Source organism: Dermacentor albipictus, chromosome 5 (assembly GCF_038994185.2).
Source record: "Dermacentor albipictus isolate Rhodes 1998 colony chromosome 5, USDA_Dalb.pri_finalv2, whole genome shotgun sequence".
Lineage (NCBI taxonomy): Eukaryota > Metazoa > Arthropoda > Arachnida > Ixodida > Ixodidae > Dermacentor > Dermacentor albipictus.
In genome coordinates this window covers 121669500-121684443 of record NC_091825.1, presented here as the reverse complement: position 1 = coordinate 121684443, position 14944 = coordinate 121669500, and the positions used below count along the sequence as shown (strand labels likewise).

At 44.8% G+C, this 14944-nt stretch overlaps 1 protein-coding gene across 6 annotated transcripts in view; it reads left to right on the top strand.

The window, feature by feature from the left end:
- Window positions 1-14944, top strand: part of chico (insulin receptor substrate 1 chico) — a 46586-nt gene that overhangs the window by 26239 nt on the left and 5403 nt on the right. For all 6 annotated transcript variants that reach the window (XM_065443952.2, XM_065443951.2, XM_065443949.2 and 3 more), the window contains 6 exons: window positions 4852-4923; window positions 8371-8477; window positions 9229-9369; window positions 11246-11521; window positions 12485-12600; window positions 13677-13763. In XM_065443952.2, the coding sequence (XP_065300024.1) occupies window positions 4852-4923; window positions 8371-8477; window positions 9229-9369; window positions 11246-11521; window positions 12485-12600; window positions 13677-13763 (799 nt within the window). The remainder of the gene's footprint in view (window positions 1-4851; window positions 4924-8370; window positions 8478-9228; window positions 9370-11245; window positions 11522-12484; window positions 12601-13676; window positions 13764-14944) is intronic.

Here is a 14944-nt window from a genome sequence, read left to right as displayed (position 1 = left end):
GGGCCTGCAGTATTTGTAAATAAAAAAATGTAATTCTATTGGGTCAAATTTCGGGTTCTTGGTCGCAAGTGCTAACACCAAGAAGTCGTAGATAATGGGATCGTATCAATGAGGTTCTCCTGTATGTGTGGACCATGGAGGAAGATGCAAAGTTCAAAAGCTTTAGTTCATGTGCTTTTTTTTTTCTTTTAATAGAAAGGAAAATAAGGCATTGAGTTGTATTATCACATGCTGCCATGCGTTTGCACATGGGAAGGTTCAGGATGTCTTCTTTATGCTAGAGTAAAACCACCTGACATCTCAAAAACCATAAAAAATGACTGGAGGATTTTGCAAGAAACCTTGCCTAAACAATAAGCCTAAATCCTCTTATAGTACATACTCCGAGGCTTAATGGCAACTCTTGCTTTTTATCATAATATAGCTGTCGGGAGGAGCTACTCAGTTGGAGTCGTCAAAACTCGAGCTGCAAATGAGAGCGAGTCAGGTAGATGAGGTGTAAGCTTCAAATGTCTCTTGTTAATGTTTCATTATAGGATTGTGTCTGGGAGATGCACTGTTAGTCTTAAATTGTTGTCTTATTTGCGGGACTGACTGTGAGCTAATTCAATTCATTGCCCATCTTCCTCCATGGCGAGTAGTCTCGCTACTTTCGCAGCACAAGTTGGGCATCTAGAGAAAAATTGCTGTGCAATTAAAATTTTTTTTTCTTCTTTGTAGTAAATATAGGTTGCAGGAGTTGCGGAAGTGTACGTGTGTTAACAGCTGTGTCTGTGATGTTGTGGTCATTCTATGGCACATTTTCTGAGCATGGTAACTTGCGTAAGTTGAGAACTGGCAACTTCACCACAACACTTATGGAGTTATGCCGTTAACGACTGATTTTTTGGACATGCCGGATAATTCGGGCACCATTGCAGCACTGCCCATTGAGAAAATTTATCAATCCGTCCGAAATTTCAGATGTTAAAACACTTCACCATTCAATTTTGCTGGCTTTTTGCCGTGACTGCAGGCCTAGCATGGTATTAATGAAAACTGCCATCATCATCGTTTTCACTGGCAGGCGTAGTAGTCATTTTGTGCTGTTGGTAGACCTAGCTGCTTCGACATTTACTATGAAGGTTTCTGCAGTTCAGTGCCGTGTTTCTCATTTAATGGATTTACCACTGTCGGCAATGGCACCGACTCTGCCTTTGTTATCCTCGCTGATGGCGTCGAAGCGCAGAAAGCACAACAGTGGTCTAGAGCATTGCTTCACGGCGGTTTCCGAAGGTCAGCTTTGTCATAATACAATGGTGCTGAGCGGTGAAGCACATTCAATCTACTGCGCTGAAGCTTATCAAGAGTGCAAAACGGCCATTGATATGTAGCACCAAATGTGTTATAATTTAATTGTACAGGGGTGTACCCTCCGTCTCCTGTCCCAGTAAAGTATGAGCGTCGAGACACCTAATATGTGTACTGGCAGGCCTTTAAAGTTATTTCGAACGTGGCTGTGGCGATTCGAGCGCGTGAGGGCAATGAAAAGCAGTTTTTTTTATTGTTATTATTTTGACTGCCTAATGTTTCGAACATTTTCGGGGCCCCCAGGGAGTTCAAAAATCTTATGTTGACTGTAAGTGCAAATCAGAGGACCCCTTCTTGCTCTGGACAGAATCAGAATAAAATTGGTCATCAAATTTAGCAAAGCTTAGCGGCAGCCTCTTGTGTGGCTGTCCTTGTTTATATATACTATCCTGCCAGTTTACTATGTGTTACTGTAGACATCCCATGTGTAAATCACCTGTCTTAAAGGGACACTAAAGTGAAAAATGATTTCTTCTGCATCAGTAAATTACCTTTCTACAACACCAAAAAACACCACTCTTACAACGATAAGACGTTTGGTAAGCCAGAAAAAGCACAAGAACGAAATACGGGTGGCGACGCCTACTTAACTTCCCACACCTGGTGGCTGTGACGTCATGGATTTTTATGGCATTTTTTAGGGCCTACTAATTATATATAGCGGTACAGATTGACTACATTGTGTTCTAAAGGAACCAAACATTAAACATGGCAAGTTTCGGGAAGCTTTACTCAGTCAATGTGGCCCAAATGCGAAAACATACTTTGGAATCCCTGACGTCACGCTGACGTACCGGCGCTGGGGTTTCGGCGCGAAATTCAAATACTGGTACTTGGACCTTCATTTTCTGATCTACTAATCAAACTATTTTTTTGGCATGACTGCCTGCAGGGTTCTGAAACAATTCTTCATTAGTCTAAACTGATTTATTGTTTCGCTTTAGCGTCCCTTTAATTAATCCTTTGAGTGGCAATTTACTTGTATCTTGTGCCTACCCTTATACTATTAAAACTGTGCCTTGCCTTAAATATGTTGTGTGTTTATGTGGCACTGTTATCATGTGAGGGCTATGTGATAATTAGCACTGATTAAATACTTGTTTTAAGATTTGTGCTTTCATGTGATTCATTTTGTGTGTATGTTAAGCACTGAATATTTACTAAACGCATTTTATTTTCAAATTTAACTGAATAACTGGACAATACAAATAATTATAGTGGCGCTTCTGACCTGTTACTGTATATCTTCAGAGAAAATTTACCGATGTTCCAGTTTTTAACTTACTTGTTTTAGTGTGTTGTCTGGTGAGCTGTCCATAAGCTGATGTCATCAGCTACCGAAACATGCTATAAGAACATGTTATAAAGCTTATTCCTGCGGAATGATCTGTTTGGAAGCCTAAAGCATAAAACGACAGTGTGTATCACTTACATTAATTTTAACTTTTTTTTTCTCTAACCACCACATACTTTTGGAGTTAAAACAAGAGTCAGAAGCCTAACTACAGTATAAGATAAAGGAATGTGATATTGAAAACTTTTATTGCATTGCAAAATAGTTCATCGTAGCACCAATAAGTGGAAGTACCAAATAACTGTTTTCAAAACTCACTATGCATTTTACACAAGTCTCATTAATACCATATTTTCGCGGTTATAACTCACGCCAATTATTTAAAAAATTTAACAGTAAAGTTGGGTGTGGGTTATATGTGAATGTCGCCTTAAAATGTCCCCAAAGCAAGGTTCTCTGCCATTTAAAGTTTTGTTATCTCCTAGAGACCCCCACTCCCTCCCCACCAGTGCATGTTGAAACTTTCTTTCCTCTTCTTTAGGGTCGCCCATTCTCCTCCTCTCCATTTTGTGTTTAGTAGTTGGCGAATGGGCCACGGCCGCGCCTGCAAACTAAACCCTTATCACTATGAGGTGCGCCCAGGGGCCACCTTTTTAACCTGGATTCACACGACGGACGTGTTCTCGGACAAACATGTCGCGCGACATCTGACATGAACCGCATCACTTCGCAGCTAGCATTCACATGACAGAGAGTGAAAGCACGGGCACAGCAGCCCTCGCATGGGCGACGGTGACGAAGCAAATGCAACTAGGGCGAAAATTCCAGCTGTGATTTGGCTCTCTACCATCTTGTAAAGCACTTCTCAAAGACTGAGGCAGCGCCGCGGGAGCAAGCGGCGTATGATCCCATGATATGGAATCCACAAGCTCAGATTGTGATTTGCTGCGTCATGTGAATCGGCTTTACAGCGCAATGGCATTGACTTTGCCTTTTCACATAGAACAGATATATACTAAACAAGAAATATCAGTCTGCACTGAACAAAAGAAACATAACAAGAGCAAAAAAGTCAGACAGTCAGATGACGTAAATGCATTGGAACATAGTCACCACACACATAGAAAAGACGACTCATAAAATATCTCGCATAAAACCTACTGGAATGTAAAATCAACTCTCATAAACACACTAAATACAGAAAAGTTTAGTTTAGGTCACAGAAGTTTACATTAATCTGGGCACACAAAACAGCAGTCAATAATTTCCAACATTGCTTGCTTCCAGAAATCGCTAGAGGTTCACTAGAGCTCAACTTTGTAATGTACAGTTAAACCTCGATAGCTTGAGGGCCTCTAGAGCTCATCTCTGTAATATACATCTAAACCTCTATATAATGAACTGGTAAAACTGACAGTTTGCCTTGTTATAGTGAAATTTAATTATATTGAAATTCGACATTTTAAGCAAATAAGTACAGTCGCCGATTAATTATTCAGTCACAAAAGGGGTCTCAGTATTTTTTTTTTAATTATCGGGCAATATGAAAAAGAAAAAGCAAATTTGAGTGAAAAACACATTTATTTTGTTCAGTTTGAGAGTTGGCGACAAAAGGCATTGTTTCAGGCCATGTCAACAATATCTTCACATCAGCCGTGCAAAGCGAAGCCGGCCAGGCTTCCGCGTCCACTCCATTTCTGCAGCTGATAGTGCGGTCCCAAAGCATACGCGGCCACGATACCGCACTCAGACTTTATCCAGAATATGATGCTGTTCTGAGTCGGCAGTTGCTCTTGGGCGAAGGGAGATCCGAGAGGTGCATTCTCAAACAGCTACTTGTAATTCCACCGCTTCATCATGTTCATCCTCAAAAGTGTCCATTTATTGTCTAATAAATGGAAACTATTAAAGTTTCCATTTATAGGCGGCAGTAATGTTCCGTTATATCGAAACTGTGTATAAACACACTTAGTTATACGGGGGCTCTATATGCATGATGTTCTATGGACAAGAAGTTATAAAAAGTTAAATACTTGGGTGTATCGAGAATTTCATTATATTGACGTTAAACTGTACCTGTTGGCCGTGGGCATAGAATATTTCTAAGACTTGATTGCCTGCAGTCTATTGCTATTAGAGCGGATATCAAATGATGTCTTTCAGTACCTTCATGTGCTAAGATGCTCAAAGTATTACTGACATTTCAGGGTCGGCTCATTTGACAGCACAAGCAGCGTGCTGTCAGCGGATGAAACAGATGGACAAGCCGAATACTTCAAGTAAGGCCCTTTTCACTTGCTGCAATTTTGCTGGCAGTTCTTTTGCATGTTACTGAAGCATGTTATTTTACTGTTCTCTCAAATAAAGGCTGGACTAATGTAATTTTTTTGTTTAGTACAATCTGCACACTCGTATCCCAAGCTGGGTGGCCATATTATAATAAAACAGATACAGTAAAACCTCGTTAAATCGTACCCGCTTAAAGGGATAGTGAATAAAAAATTTGTTGCCCAGATTTCTGTCTCTAGTGATAGCTGTCGCACCGAGAGCGACCAAAACAACACTCTTTCCGAGGACAAATGAGCGAAAAATAATTAATTTAGTGAATATTTCCCAAATCACAGCACCTACCGGCCTCCTCCGAAAGCTCTGGCAAAACCGGATATCACGTCACGCTTACCCGCCTCGAGGCCCAATGCGAGCGATCGTCCACACTGAGTGCGCGAAGGGGCGAGTTGACGTTTGCAGCAACGCGCTTTTTTTTTGCTCGACCGTCCTATTCGTACCGCTTCCTCGTGTGAGCTGTTCGAAAACCTCGTCTTTCATCTCGTGGATTTGTGGTTTGATGTGTGGAGCAGCCGTGTCAACGCCGCAAAATGCCGAGGGTCTGCTGTGCGCATGTGAAAACGGCAGGCAGCGGTAGTCTTTTTCGCGCGTACTTGTTCACGCTGTAGTTTTGCGCACAGGTGCCGTTTGACCGTAATTTGTCGTTTGCACGACGTACTGAGCCAGATGTTTGGCCAATTCTGCCAGAATGAATCGAAATCCACATCGTCTGAAGCGACGGTTGACACAAAAAAAAAATTCGCCAACATGAGACTGGTGGCGCCATCTCGTGTCCACCAAGCGAAGGAGTGCTCGGCTACAATGAAACGACGGGACGCTGAAACCGCTGCGCATGTACTCGTTCACTCCGTGAATAAGAAGACGTTCCCTGCTTACAGAGGCGCATTTCAGTCACTGCACATGCATGCCTGGCTTCAATCTTCACCCGTTGCTTAATCGCGTCTATTCTCAAAACAGCTACTTGCGCGCATCAAGCACCTGCCGCGCGAGAGTCGGCAGCCGACTGTTATGCTCACGCCGCCGGCCACACCTGCTCCGATGGCGTAGGTACAGGGAGGTCTACACGCTTCAATATCTTCAACGATTTCTACTTTTTTTTTTTTACAGTGTGTACTCACGGCACCTGTATTGTGCATTGGTGGCTTTCATGTTTCACGCGCTAGCAGCTACCCATCCAAGCGGGCGGAGCAAGCCGCTTTGCGCAGAACGCAGAGTAAATTCCTTACGTCGCCTTACATTGCATAGCCTGAGGCATAAGCGTCCTCGCTCTGTTGAAGCCAAACATGGCAAAGCGTTTCCGTGAGCGAATCACGCTGGGCGCACCGCCACGGATGCAACACTGTCAATGAGGCGTGCGCCTCTCGTCTCGCGACAGGTGCGAGCTTGCGATCCGAGCCGCAGGAACCGCGTTTATATCTGGTTTCCACCTTTGATGCCGCCCCTGATCTCTCGAGGCGAACGCGTGTACATGGAATGCACAGTGTAAACACCACTTTGCTGGTCCAGACTCTCACGGCACCGCGGAGGGGGACTGCTGCAGCGGGTCGTCGTCAATTTCGCTTGAGGACGCGGACGGATCGTAGGCATACGCCTTTATCGTTCGTGGTCGTTCAGTAGGCCGCTCATCCAAGTCGGAGTCATAAGTTCCGCTCATGCTATCGCTCTCACTAGAACTTTGCATTTTGCACTGCGCAGCGCGAGGAAAACAAAACGGCGCAGCCGGCCAGCTCGCTCCGCGGCTGCTGAGGGTAGGTGTGACGTCAGATCCGCCGGCTTGTTGTCGGGAGCGCTTTGCGAGGGACGCAGTGGCCGCTCATAGAGAGTAAAAAATAAAGCCATCCGCTCAAAAGTAACCCGAATAATGACTATATACTATAGCAATCGTGTCTTAGGAATGCAATTGTGGGGCTTTCTCTATTTTCTTCGATTTTTATTCTGTATCCCTTTAAACAGTAGTTTCGGTTGAAAAGTAGTAAAGTCAATTCCCCGACTCAGCGGCCATTGAACATAATGTATTTTGTATCCGCATAAACCGTAACAGCTTATTGTTTACGCATCGGTTAAAACGTAGCATTTCCACTTTTCGTCGTGCAAACACAGCGGTGCGTCGTCTCCATCGAGCGGCCCGGCAGAACAAGCCTCAGAGATCGGTACAACGGCCTCCAAGCGCCCTGTGCGTTTGCACGTGAAGCCGCATCAACATCAACATCATTCCGACGCCGCATGAACACCGTGCCCACGACCGGCTAAAGCCAGTCGTGGCCGTGCCAGAGAGCGTTGCGGCGTCGTGCAAGCGAAGACTCGCGTCATGCCGAAGCTAGGATAAAAAAGACGCTGGGTGCTCAGCATAGAAGAAAAATTAGACATCGTCCGTGCTACCGAACGTGACATGAAGAAGTCGGCGCTGGCCCGCGACATGGATCTGCTGTTGACTACAGTGTGTGGCATTTGGAATGCGAAGTTGCTCGGCAGCGCTACTGCGACCGCGAAGAGATGTCGGCTACGAGGTTCGACTTTTTGCCATCGTTGCCGCTGTTGTTGCCAAAGTGTCAACTAGCGACAGTGATGAGGACGACACGGAAAGCGACAGCACGGGCTATTCAGGCCCGACAGTGGCAGAAGCTGCGCGTTACGTCAGCCTCATGAATGCGATCTTCGCAAGGAGAACAGGGGCGCGATAATGTAACTATTCCAAACGAAAAGTTTTCTGAACTCCGGCACCCGGCAATGAAAAAGGCACCCCGGGACTTATGCAGCACTACTGCGCGCGTGCACGGAGAATACGTAACGCCAACGAGGAATCTGCCGTGCGAGTGTTTGCCGAGAGGAGGGGGGCTGGCTGAGAAGCTGGCACGCAGCTTCAGTAAGTTTGAGGCCGCTGTCGTCGTGCTAGGCCGCCGCAACATCAAACGAAAATAACACTTACGTCCCGCGAAGTGAATAAATACTGCATGTTTTTTTCCCCTTTCATCGTACTCTCTCTGAGTTCCGTTTTCGACAGGTAAATGGGCGATCTCATGCTATTTCGCTTAAACAATACTACCGTTTAGTACGTACTTTTTCCGAGCTCCGGCCGACTACGGTTTAACGAGGTTTCACTGTAGTACAAAGCAAGCAAATGAACAGTAGTATTCAGCAAAATGTTTGCAGTAGGCACCTCCAGTCAGCTATTCTCCGTGGGAAAAAAAAAAAAAGAAAAATGTGCAAGGTCACTAAGGGCGACAGAAATGGTGAGAGTTTTTTTACTATATTAGCATACAAAGGAATGGTATTCTCAGCATAGCATAGCCTACCATCCTGAGTGCAGTTGCTGAAGCAAGGGTTGAATTTGAGCACGTTCAACATGCAAGTTTGGTGGAAATTATTTTTGTCATCCGCAGCCGGTACAGCCACTCACTGCCAATGGACATCATGGCTGGACCCAAGGAGCCAACCATCAAGGAGGAGGCTGCTGTTGACGAATACCTGATGATGTCGTCACCAGTGGGTTCGTCTCGTTTACTCACTCGCAAGCTGTCACTTGATTTAAATTGGATTGCTGCGCCCCTCAGCCTCTGCCGCTTTAGACATTGCTGGGGGCCTTAAATAAGCTTAAGTCTGTTTACGCTGTTGCCGGCTGTGACATTGAGAAGCCGAGCTCAACGTTGTGGGTTCTATTCGTTGTTACGGCTGCCATGTTATGACGGTGCAGAATGCAAAAGCGCTGCTGTTGTTGGGTTGAGGTGCATGTTGAGAACCCCAGGTGGCAAAAAAGCTGTTTTACGTGCGAGAACCAACACTCATTTACGCCTTAATAAATTACAGTAAGCCACAGTGCCCAAGGATTTTAAGAATTTTACTAGTGATTTAGTAGTAAATGCGAGAGAAATGCTTTTGGTGGTGGTGGGGTAAGGGGAGGCGCATTACGTTGCACCTTTGAGGTCCCGTATCCAGGATTCTAAGCATGTTCACCACTCTGTAATGTGTCGTTCTCGAGCTCTCACTGTGTATATGTGCACATACACACATACACACTCGTCTAAGCTCTCCCATCCCACATTTGCCTCTACCATGTGACTGGCTTCCCACACTTCACACACATACTTCTTTTGCACTTGGACACTCCTAATGCTAACGCATTAAGAAAAAAAAGTATAGGTTACAGTAGCTATAGTTTGAAAAAGCGAACTGTTTTTCATGAGATGAGGCTGAATGTTGACTGATCCATGTGCCCTTCCTTTTTCTTGTGTGATTTGCAGGCAGCAGTAAAAGTTCCCACTACTCTCGTCCGACAACTCTTGTCAGCAACCTCTGCACGCATCAACAGACGAACGTGTCTGAGTCCAATGACTACCTGAAGATGTCCATGTCTCCAGCATCTAACGTACCTGAAGGAAATGGCAAGTATTATTTGAAATTTATTTTGTGAACAAAGGAAACCATCCTGTGTCCTTTTCTTCTCATGCATTGTGAAAAGCAAAAAAGCTGTTGATGTTAAATTTCCAGTTAACTTCCATTTGATCCAGTGATGTTGGACATAATAAAACAAAGCAACATTCCAGTGATTGATAATAGTAAGGGGAAGCACAGTTTGCTCTCATTGAATTGAATAACTCTGCTAGAGTCTGTTCATTATCTTTACCTGCAATGTCATACAGTTAAACCACGATATAAGGAAGTTGTTAAAATTGGCAATTTGCTTCGTTACATCGAAATATTGTATTGAAATTCGGCCTTTTATGCAAATAAGTGCAGTCGCCGACCGATTTTCGTTGCGCGGAAAGGGGCTGCAAAATTTTCTGAATTATCAAAAAAAAAAAGTAAATTTGAATGAGGAAACAATTCACTTTGTTGAATTTGCGAGTTGGCGACGAGTGACATGGTTTCATGCCACATTGATGATATCTCCACATCAGCGGTACGAATTAAGCAATGCCAGCCATGCTTTTGCGTCTACTCTGCCCTTGTGGCTGATGGCGTTGTCCGCACTGGGACGGCGCTATAATGAAAAGCACCAGCTGTGGGGTGCGAATGCTCCATTACGCAACCTCTAATACGAAACACGCGGGAAGATGGCTTACATGACTCCACGGTCTCAGCATGCCCACTCTTTGCACACGCGGCAGATTACTTCTAAAGCAGGGTGCGCGGCTGCACGTGCAGCCAGGGCTGAGAGGAGTGCCGACTTACCCCCTAATACTCCCCCTCCCTCCGCCCCCTCACGCGCTAGATCGCGTTATCACGAGTTTGCTCCCCTCCCCCTCTATCCCTTTGCTCATGCGGGAAGCTGTAATCCTGAAGCCACCACCTTTCTTGTCTCACCCTTGCATGCTTTAACTCGCCCCTAAAGCACACAATGCGAGGTGTGCGATGGCATCTTATCGCACTTGGACTTAATATGGAATATGACGTTACTTCGACGATCGTTCTTGTTGCGCAGCGTGTGATTTGAGAGGTGCGTTCACAAGCAGCCACTTGTAATGAGGTCATTTGACCAACTGCGTCCATAGTAGTTCCCATTTATTCTCTCGCCGTTCCTTTGCGGCAGCAGGGAAATCTTGTTATATTGAAATCGTGTGCAAACATACTTTGTTATATTGTTTCTAAATCCATGGTGTTCTATGTACAAGAAGTTATTATTATTATTATTGAAATTCGTTGTAACGAGGTTTAACTGTATCTACAGAGCAGTCATTAGCATTCATGTCAATTTGAAAGCGTAGCGCAGTCTTCACAACAAGCATGCAGTCCAATTACCAAGCCCATCTTGCCATTGACGTGGTGACAGCGTCCGCAAGGATTTTGGTACACCAGGCACATCTTGTGTGTGGGCGTTTAACGTGACAATAGGAGCATCTCGGTCAAAGTTGCCAGCAGAAGTAAAGTACTGTATGGCACTGTATTTAAGTTCATTGTGAATATTCTTTTTTCCTTTTTTTTTAGTTTTTTTTTCTGGCACTTTAAATTTTGTTGTCTTCGAGAAACATATCTTTTGCCTTGACTCCGCACCATGGGAGAAACTTCCATGTTTTGAGAAAAAATGAAATACATGGACAAAGAACGAGATTTTGATGAACGAGAGAGACATCTGCAATACACTTAGTCAAGCGGAAGGGGCTAGCAAGAAACATGAATTTGCCCCGATTAACCAAATCAAAAAACAAAATCTCCCCCGCGGAGCAAGAAAAGTTGCTTAAAGTTGGCCAGTGGAATTTGGCTTGTGCCACGCCGACTGCCTGTTGACCAGCTCTGGTGCCCTCCCCATTCGCACCCTAGGAGACGGCTACATTCCGATGAGCCCTGTTGGGTCAATGAGCTTGAGCAGCTCCCTGGAGAAGGCTGCGGCGCCTTCGTCGTCAGCCGACACGGGCTACCTGTCCATGGAGCCTCAGGGAGGCGCGGCAGGCAGCTGCACCACCATGCGGCCGGTGAGCCACGCCACCTCTTCCTCTCCGACGGTGGTGCACGCAGGCTTCCCCACCGCAATTCTGTCCGTGCCTCCGTCCGAGTACCTGGACATGGCTCCGCTGTCTTCGTCGCTACCCAAGTCTGGTGAGGACTCTTAGGGGACTCTTAGTCAAGGATATTAATGGTACATCGTTCAACTAGTTATCACTGCACTCTAACTCGGTTTGCAGCAATTGGAGGCGCCTCATGATCAGAATTCTGGTGGAACGCATTCGCGCTCTCAGCTTTAACCTTAGGGCACTACCGAGTACACACACAACTAAGCCTTTCTCTCTCTCTTTACGACCATTCCGCCATATTGAATTGTAAGTTCACCAGTTTTGCATTTTTGAACGCATAACAAAACTAACGCGAGCCAGCAACATATCGTACCGCAATTGGCAGACTTTACCGGGACAACGAAATGCGCAGCTCGTCGTCGTCAAAATGCATGCAAACCGCATGTCAGTGAATCAAATCTGTGTCAGCCTGTAGGAGCGCTTCCCGTGTCCATGTGGCAGCAGTAACAAATTGCGACGATTTTTTTTTTTCCCCTTTTCCGTTCGCTTATTTAGGTGTAATTTCTGCATGGCAAAATACGACGCTGTGGCTGTTTATCTGAAGCTTGGATCTCTCACCTTTACAATGGCTCCAAAATGGATTTAGTGCTTCCTGCGGTGCAGTAGCACCTCCCGACACCCAATTTTCTACCTTATTTTTGTTGACAGCGCATTAGAAAAGTTAACATTCTTTTGCATCTGTGTCAGATTTCTTTCTAACATTTTCTCGTGTGATAAAGAACAGCCAAATATCAAAAAGAAGCTGAAATCCTGATTGGTCAACGGTGGGCAGCATTTCCACCGCCACCTACCCTGAGGAGAAACCTGTTACCTACGCATTCTCTCTTTCTGGCCACTGCTTTAAAACTCCTAGACTAAGTATTCCTTCATCTTTTTTTCAGTGGCAATTTCATTAGCTTTCACTGACGCAAAGCCCTCTTTGTGTGCCGTACACACATCTTATATTCCCCCCACCCTCTTTTTTTCTCTCTCTCTCATTGTTATTCAGTTGGAGAGAGCTGCACTGACTTTAGCGGCAGCTGGTGCTCGGCTCATAGCCTTCAAGATGTGCCAAGTTCTTCTTCTCCACTTTCAGCTAGCCTAGAGGGTTTTCATTTGGACAAGGTGAGTGGATTGGATTGGTTATTGACGATATATAGCTTCGCGTAGATGTGTCTGCTGTGGTTGGGGACCAGTCTGATGAAGGAGTTGCAGATTTAGTTTCCTTAGAACTTGCCTATAATTGCAAAATGTAGTTATATTTTGGAAGTGTGCAGATTGCTGTCGTTGATTATTGAACGCAAGTTTCCAGTTCCTTTGTTTTTGATAAATAGGGGGTGTCCATATTGCACTTCTCGGCAGCCTCAATGTAACATCACACTCCTCTACAGTTCCCCCAAAGTTATGCAAATTAATCTCAGAGGCCAAGCTTCTTATTATTGCAGGAGCTGGAAACATTTTTTACAACTGATATGTTTTGAACACCACCTATTGTTAAATGGCTCTATTGGAGACTCCTGGCAGTTCTACACCTTGCCATTGTGGAACCAAAGCCAGCCAGTGAAGATGCCATGGGGCATGGGGAAGGATGGATCGGTTACCTTGCCTGTTCGTAGTTGTGATTCGGAAAACGAATTCGGTGTTCCCACTTATATTGCTCACAACTATACACTCGTAGACTAATTGCTCAAAAAGTGTAAGTCTTAGTGGTAAGCCTCCTTTGTAACTACGCATGCTACATATCCATGTCATTCATGTTGGGAAACATGTGATTCACTAGGGCACACTCAAAAATATTATTTCTGAAAGTGTTATCACAACCTGTGGGCATGCAGTGAAGAGCCCATACTTGGCAGTTTCTTGGTTAAAAAAGAAATCTTAGAAAGAAGTAATATGTCATGTTCCAGCTTCCAAGATTCAGTCTTTATTTTTGACTGAAATGCTTGTTACTGAATGCAGTTGTCATCAAGTGCAGTAGTGTGCAGTTCTAGTCAAAAACTTTCTTGTGAAACATCTCGTGTCTCCATATTATTGAAGCACAAAACAGAAACACACGGAGAGACCGAGACAACAAGCGCTGTGTGTGTCTGTTTGCACTTAAATAAAATGAATATATATACAGTCTACGCCAGCTGTCCACCCTTCTGCATCTCGTGTCTTGCGTACATTGAAGAGAAAAGTTTTACATACCTTTAATGCAGGTCAAGTCCTACTTTTCTCCATCAGAAGATGATTCCGAAGCATTCATCAAGCCTGTGCGGGCCTACTCCATCGGCAGTAGGCAGCAGGTACGTGTGTGCAGCATTTTATTCATTCATTTACTCTCCCAGTGCCGTTACGACATGCAGCATTCCTCTCATACTTGCCACGGTGGCTGAGCAGGTATGGTGTTGAGTTGCCAAGCACGAGGTCGCGGGATCGAATTCCAGCTGCTGCGGCCGCATTTTGATGGGTGCAAAATGCAAAAATAGCCACCTCCCATGCATTAGGGGGAACGTTGAAGATCCCCCGGGAAAGTATTCCGGATAGTCCCCCACTATGGCGGGCCTCATGCTCAAATCGTGGTTTTGGCACTTAAAACCTCAGAATTCATCATTTATTCCCATCGCAGATGTGACAGCATGCCGCAAGTGTGTTGTTCACCATGAATTGCATCTGGGTCCTACAACACATTCAGAGCATTGTAAATAAACTGTCGTAGTTTCTAGGCAGTTCTGTCACATGAACATATTGGCCAAGTTTTTTTTTTTTTTTTTCTTACATGTCAGCTGCGAACCAGATATTTTGCTTGAAAAGCTGCCTGTTCTTTTTAGGCGTTTGCTGTATGACAACCCTATACTTATTGGCATTCGGCTGCTGAGCAAAAGGTCAGGGGTTGGATTCCTGACTCTCGTGCTAATACCCCGATAGTGGCAGAATGCGAAAATGCTTGAGTACCCAGTATTGCATGTATGTAAAGGACCCTAGGATGCCAGAATTTTTTCAGAGCTCTCCATTACACGGCAGTACATGTAGCCCCTGTATATTGCTTGGTAGAATAACACCAGTTACTAGCTATCAGATGCAGCACGTCCTGAAGGGTTCAATTTAACGGCCATCTTGGATATGTGAATACATTATATTTGTGTAGATGCTGATTTAGATTACTGTAGAACCTTGTCTTACACGTTCATGTTTTACGCGTTCGTAATAGAGCACACCAAAGCCATGCAGTGTGCTTATGCTTGTTCTTTACCAGTTCCTATGTTCATAGGTGACACAATTCACCAGTAAAATTCCGGCAAAAATGCCCTGCTCGAAGAAGCTGCTGACCCAGCACGAATGTAAACTTGCTAAAACCGCAACAGCAATCCGCATATTACACTGCTCGTGGCCCACCAGGTCGGCACATATGAGCGTCTCGTGCTTCAACGATTTGCACAATGCCTCGCATTACATAGATGCCAACTATAGTTGACTCTGCTAGATT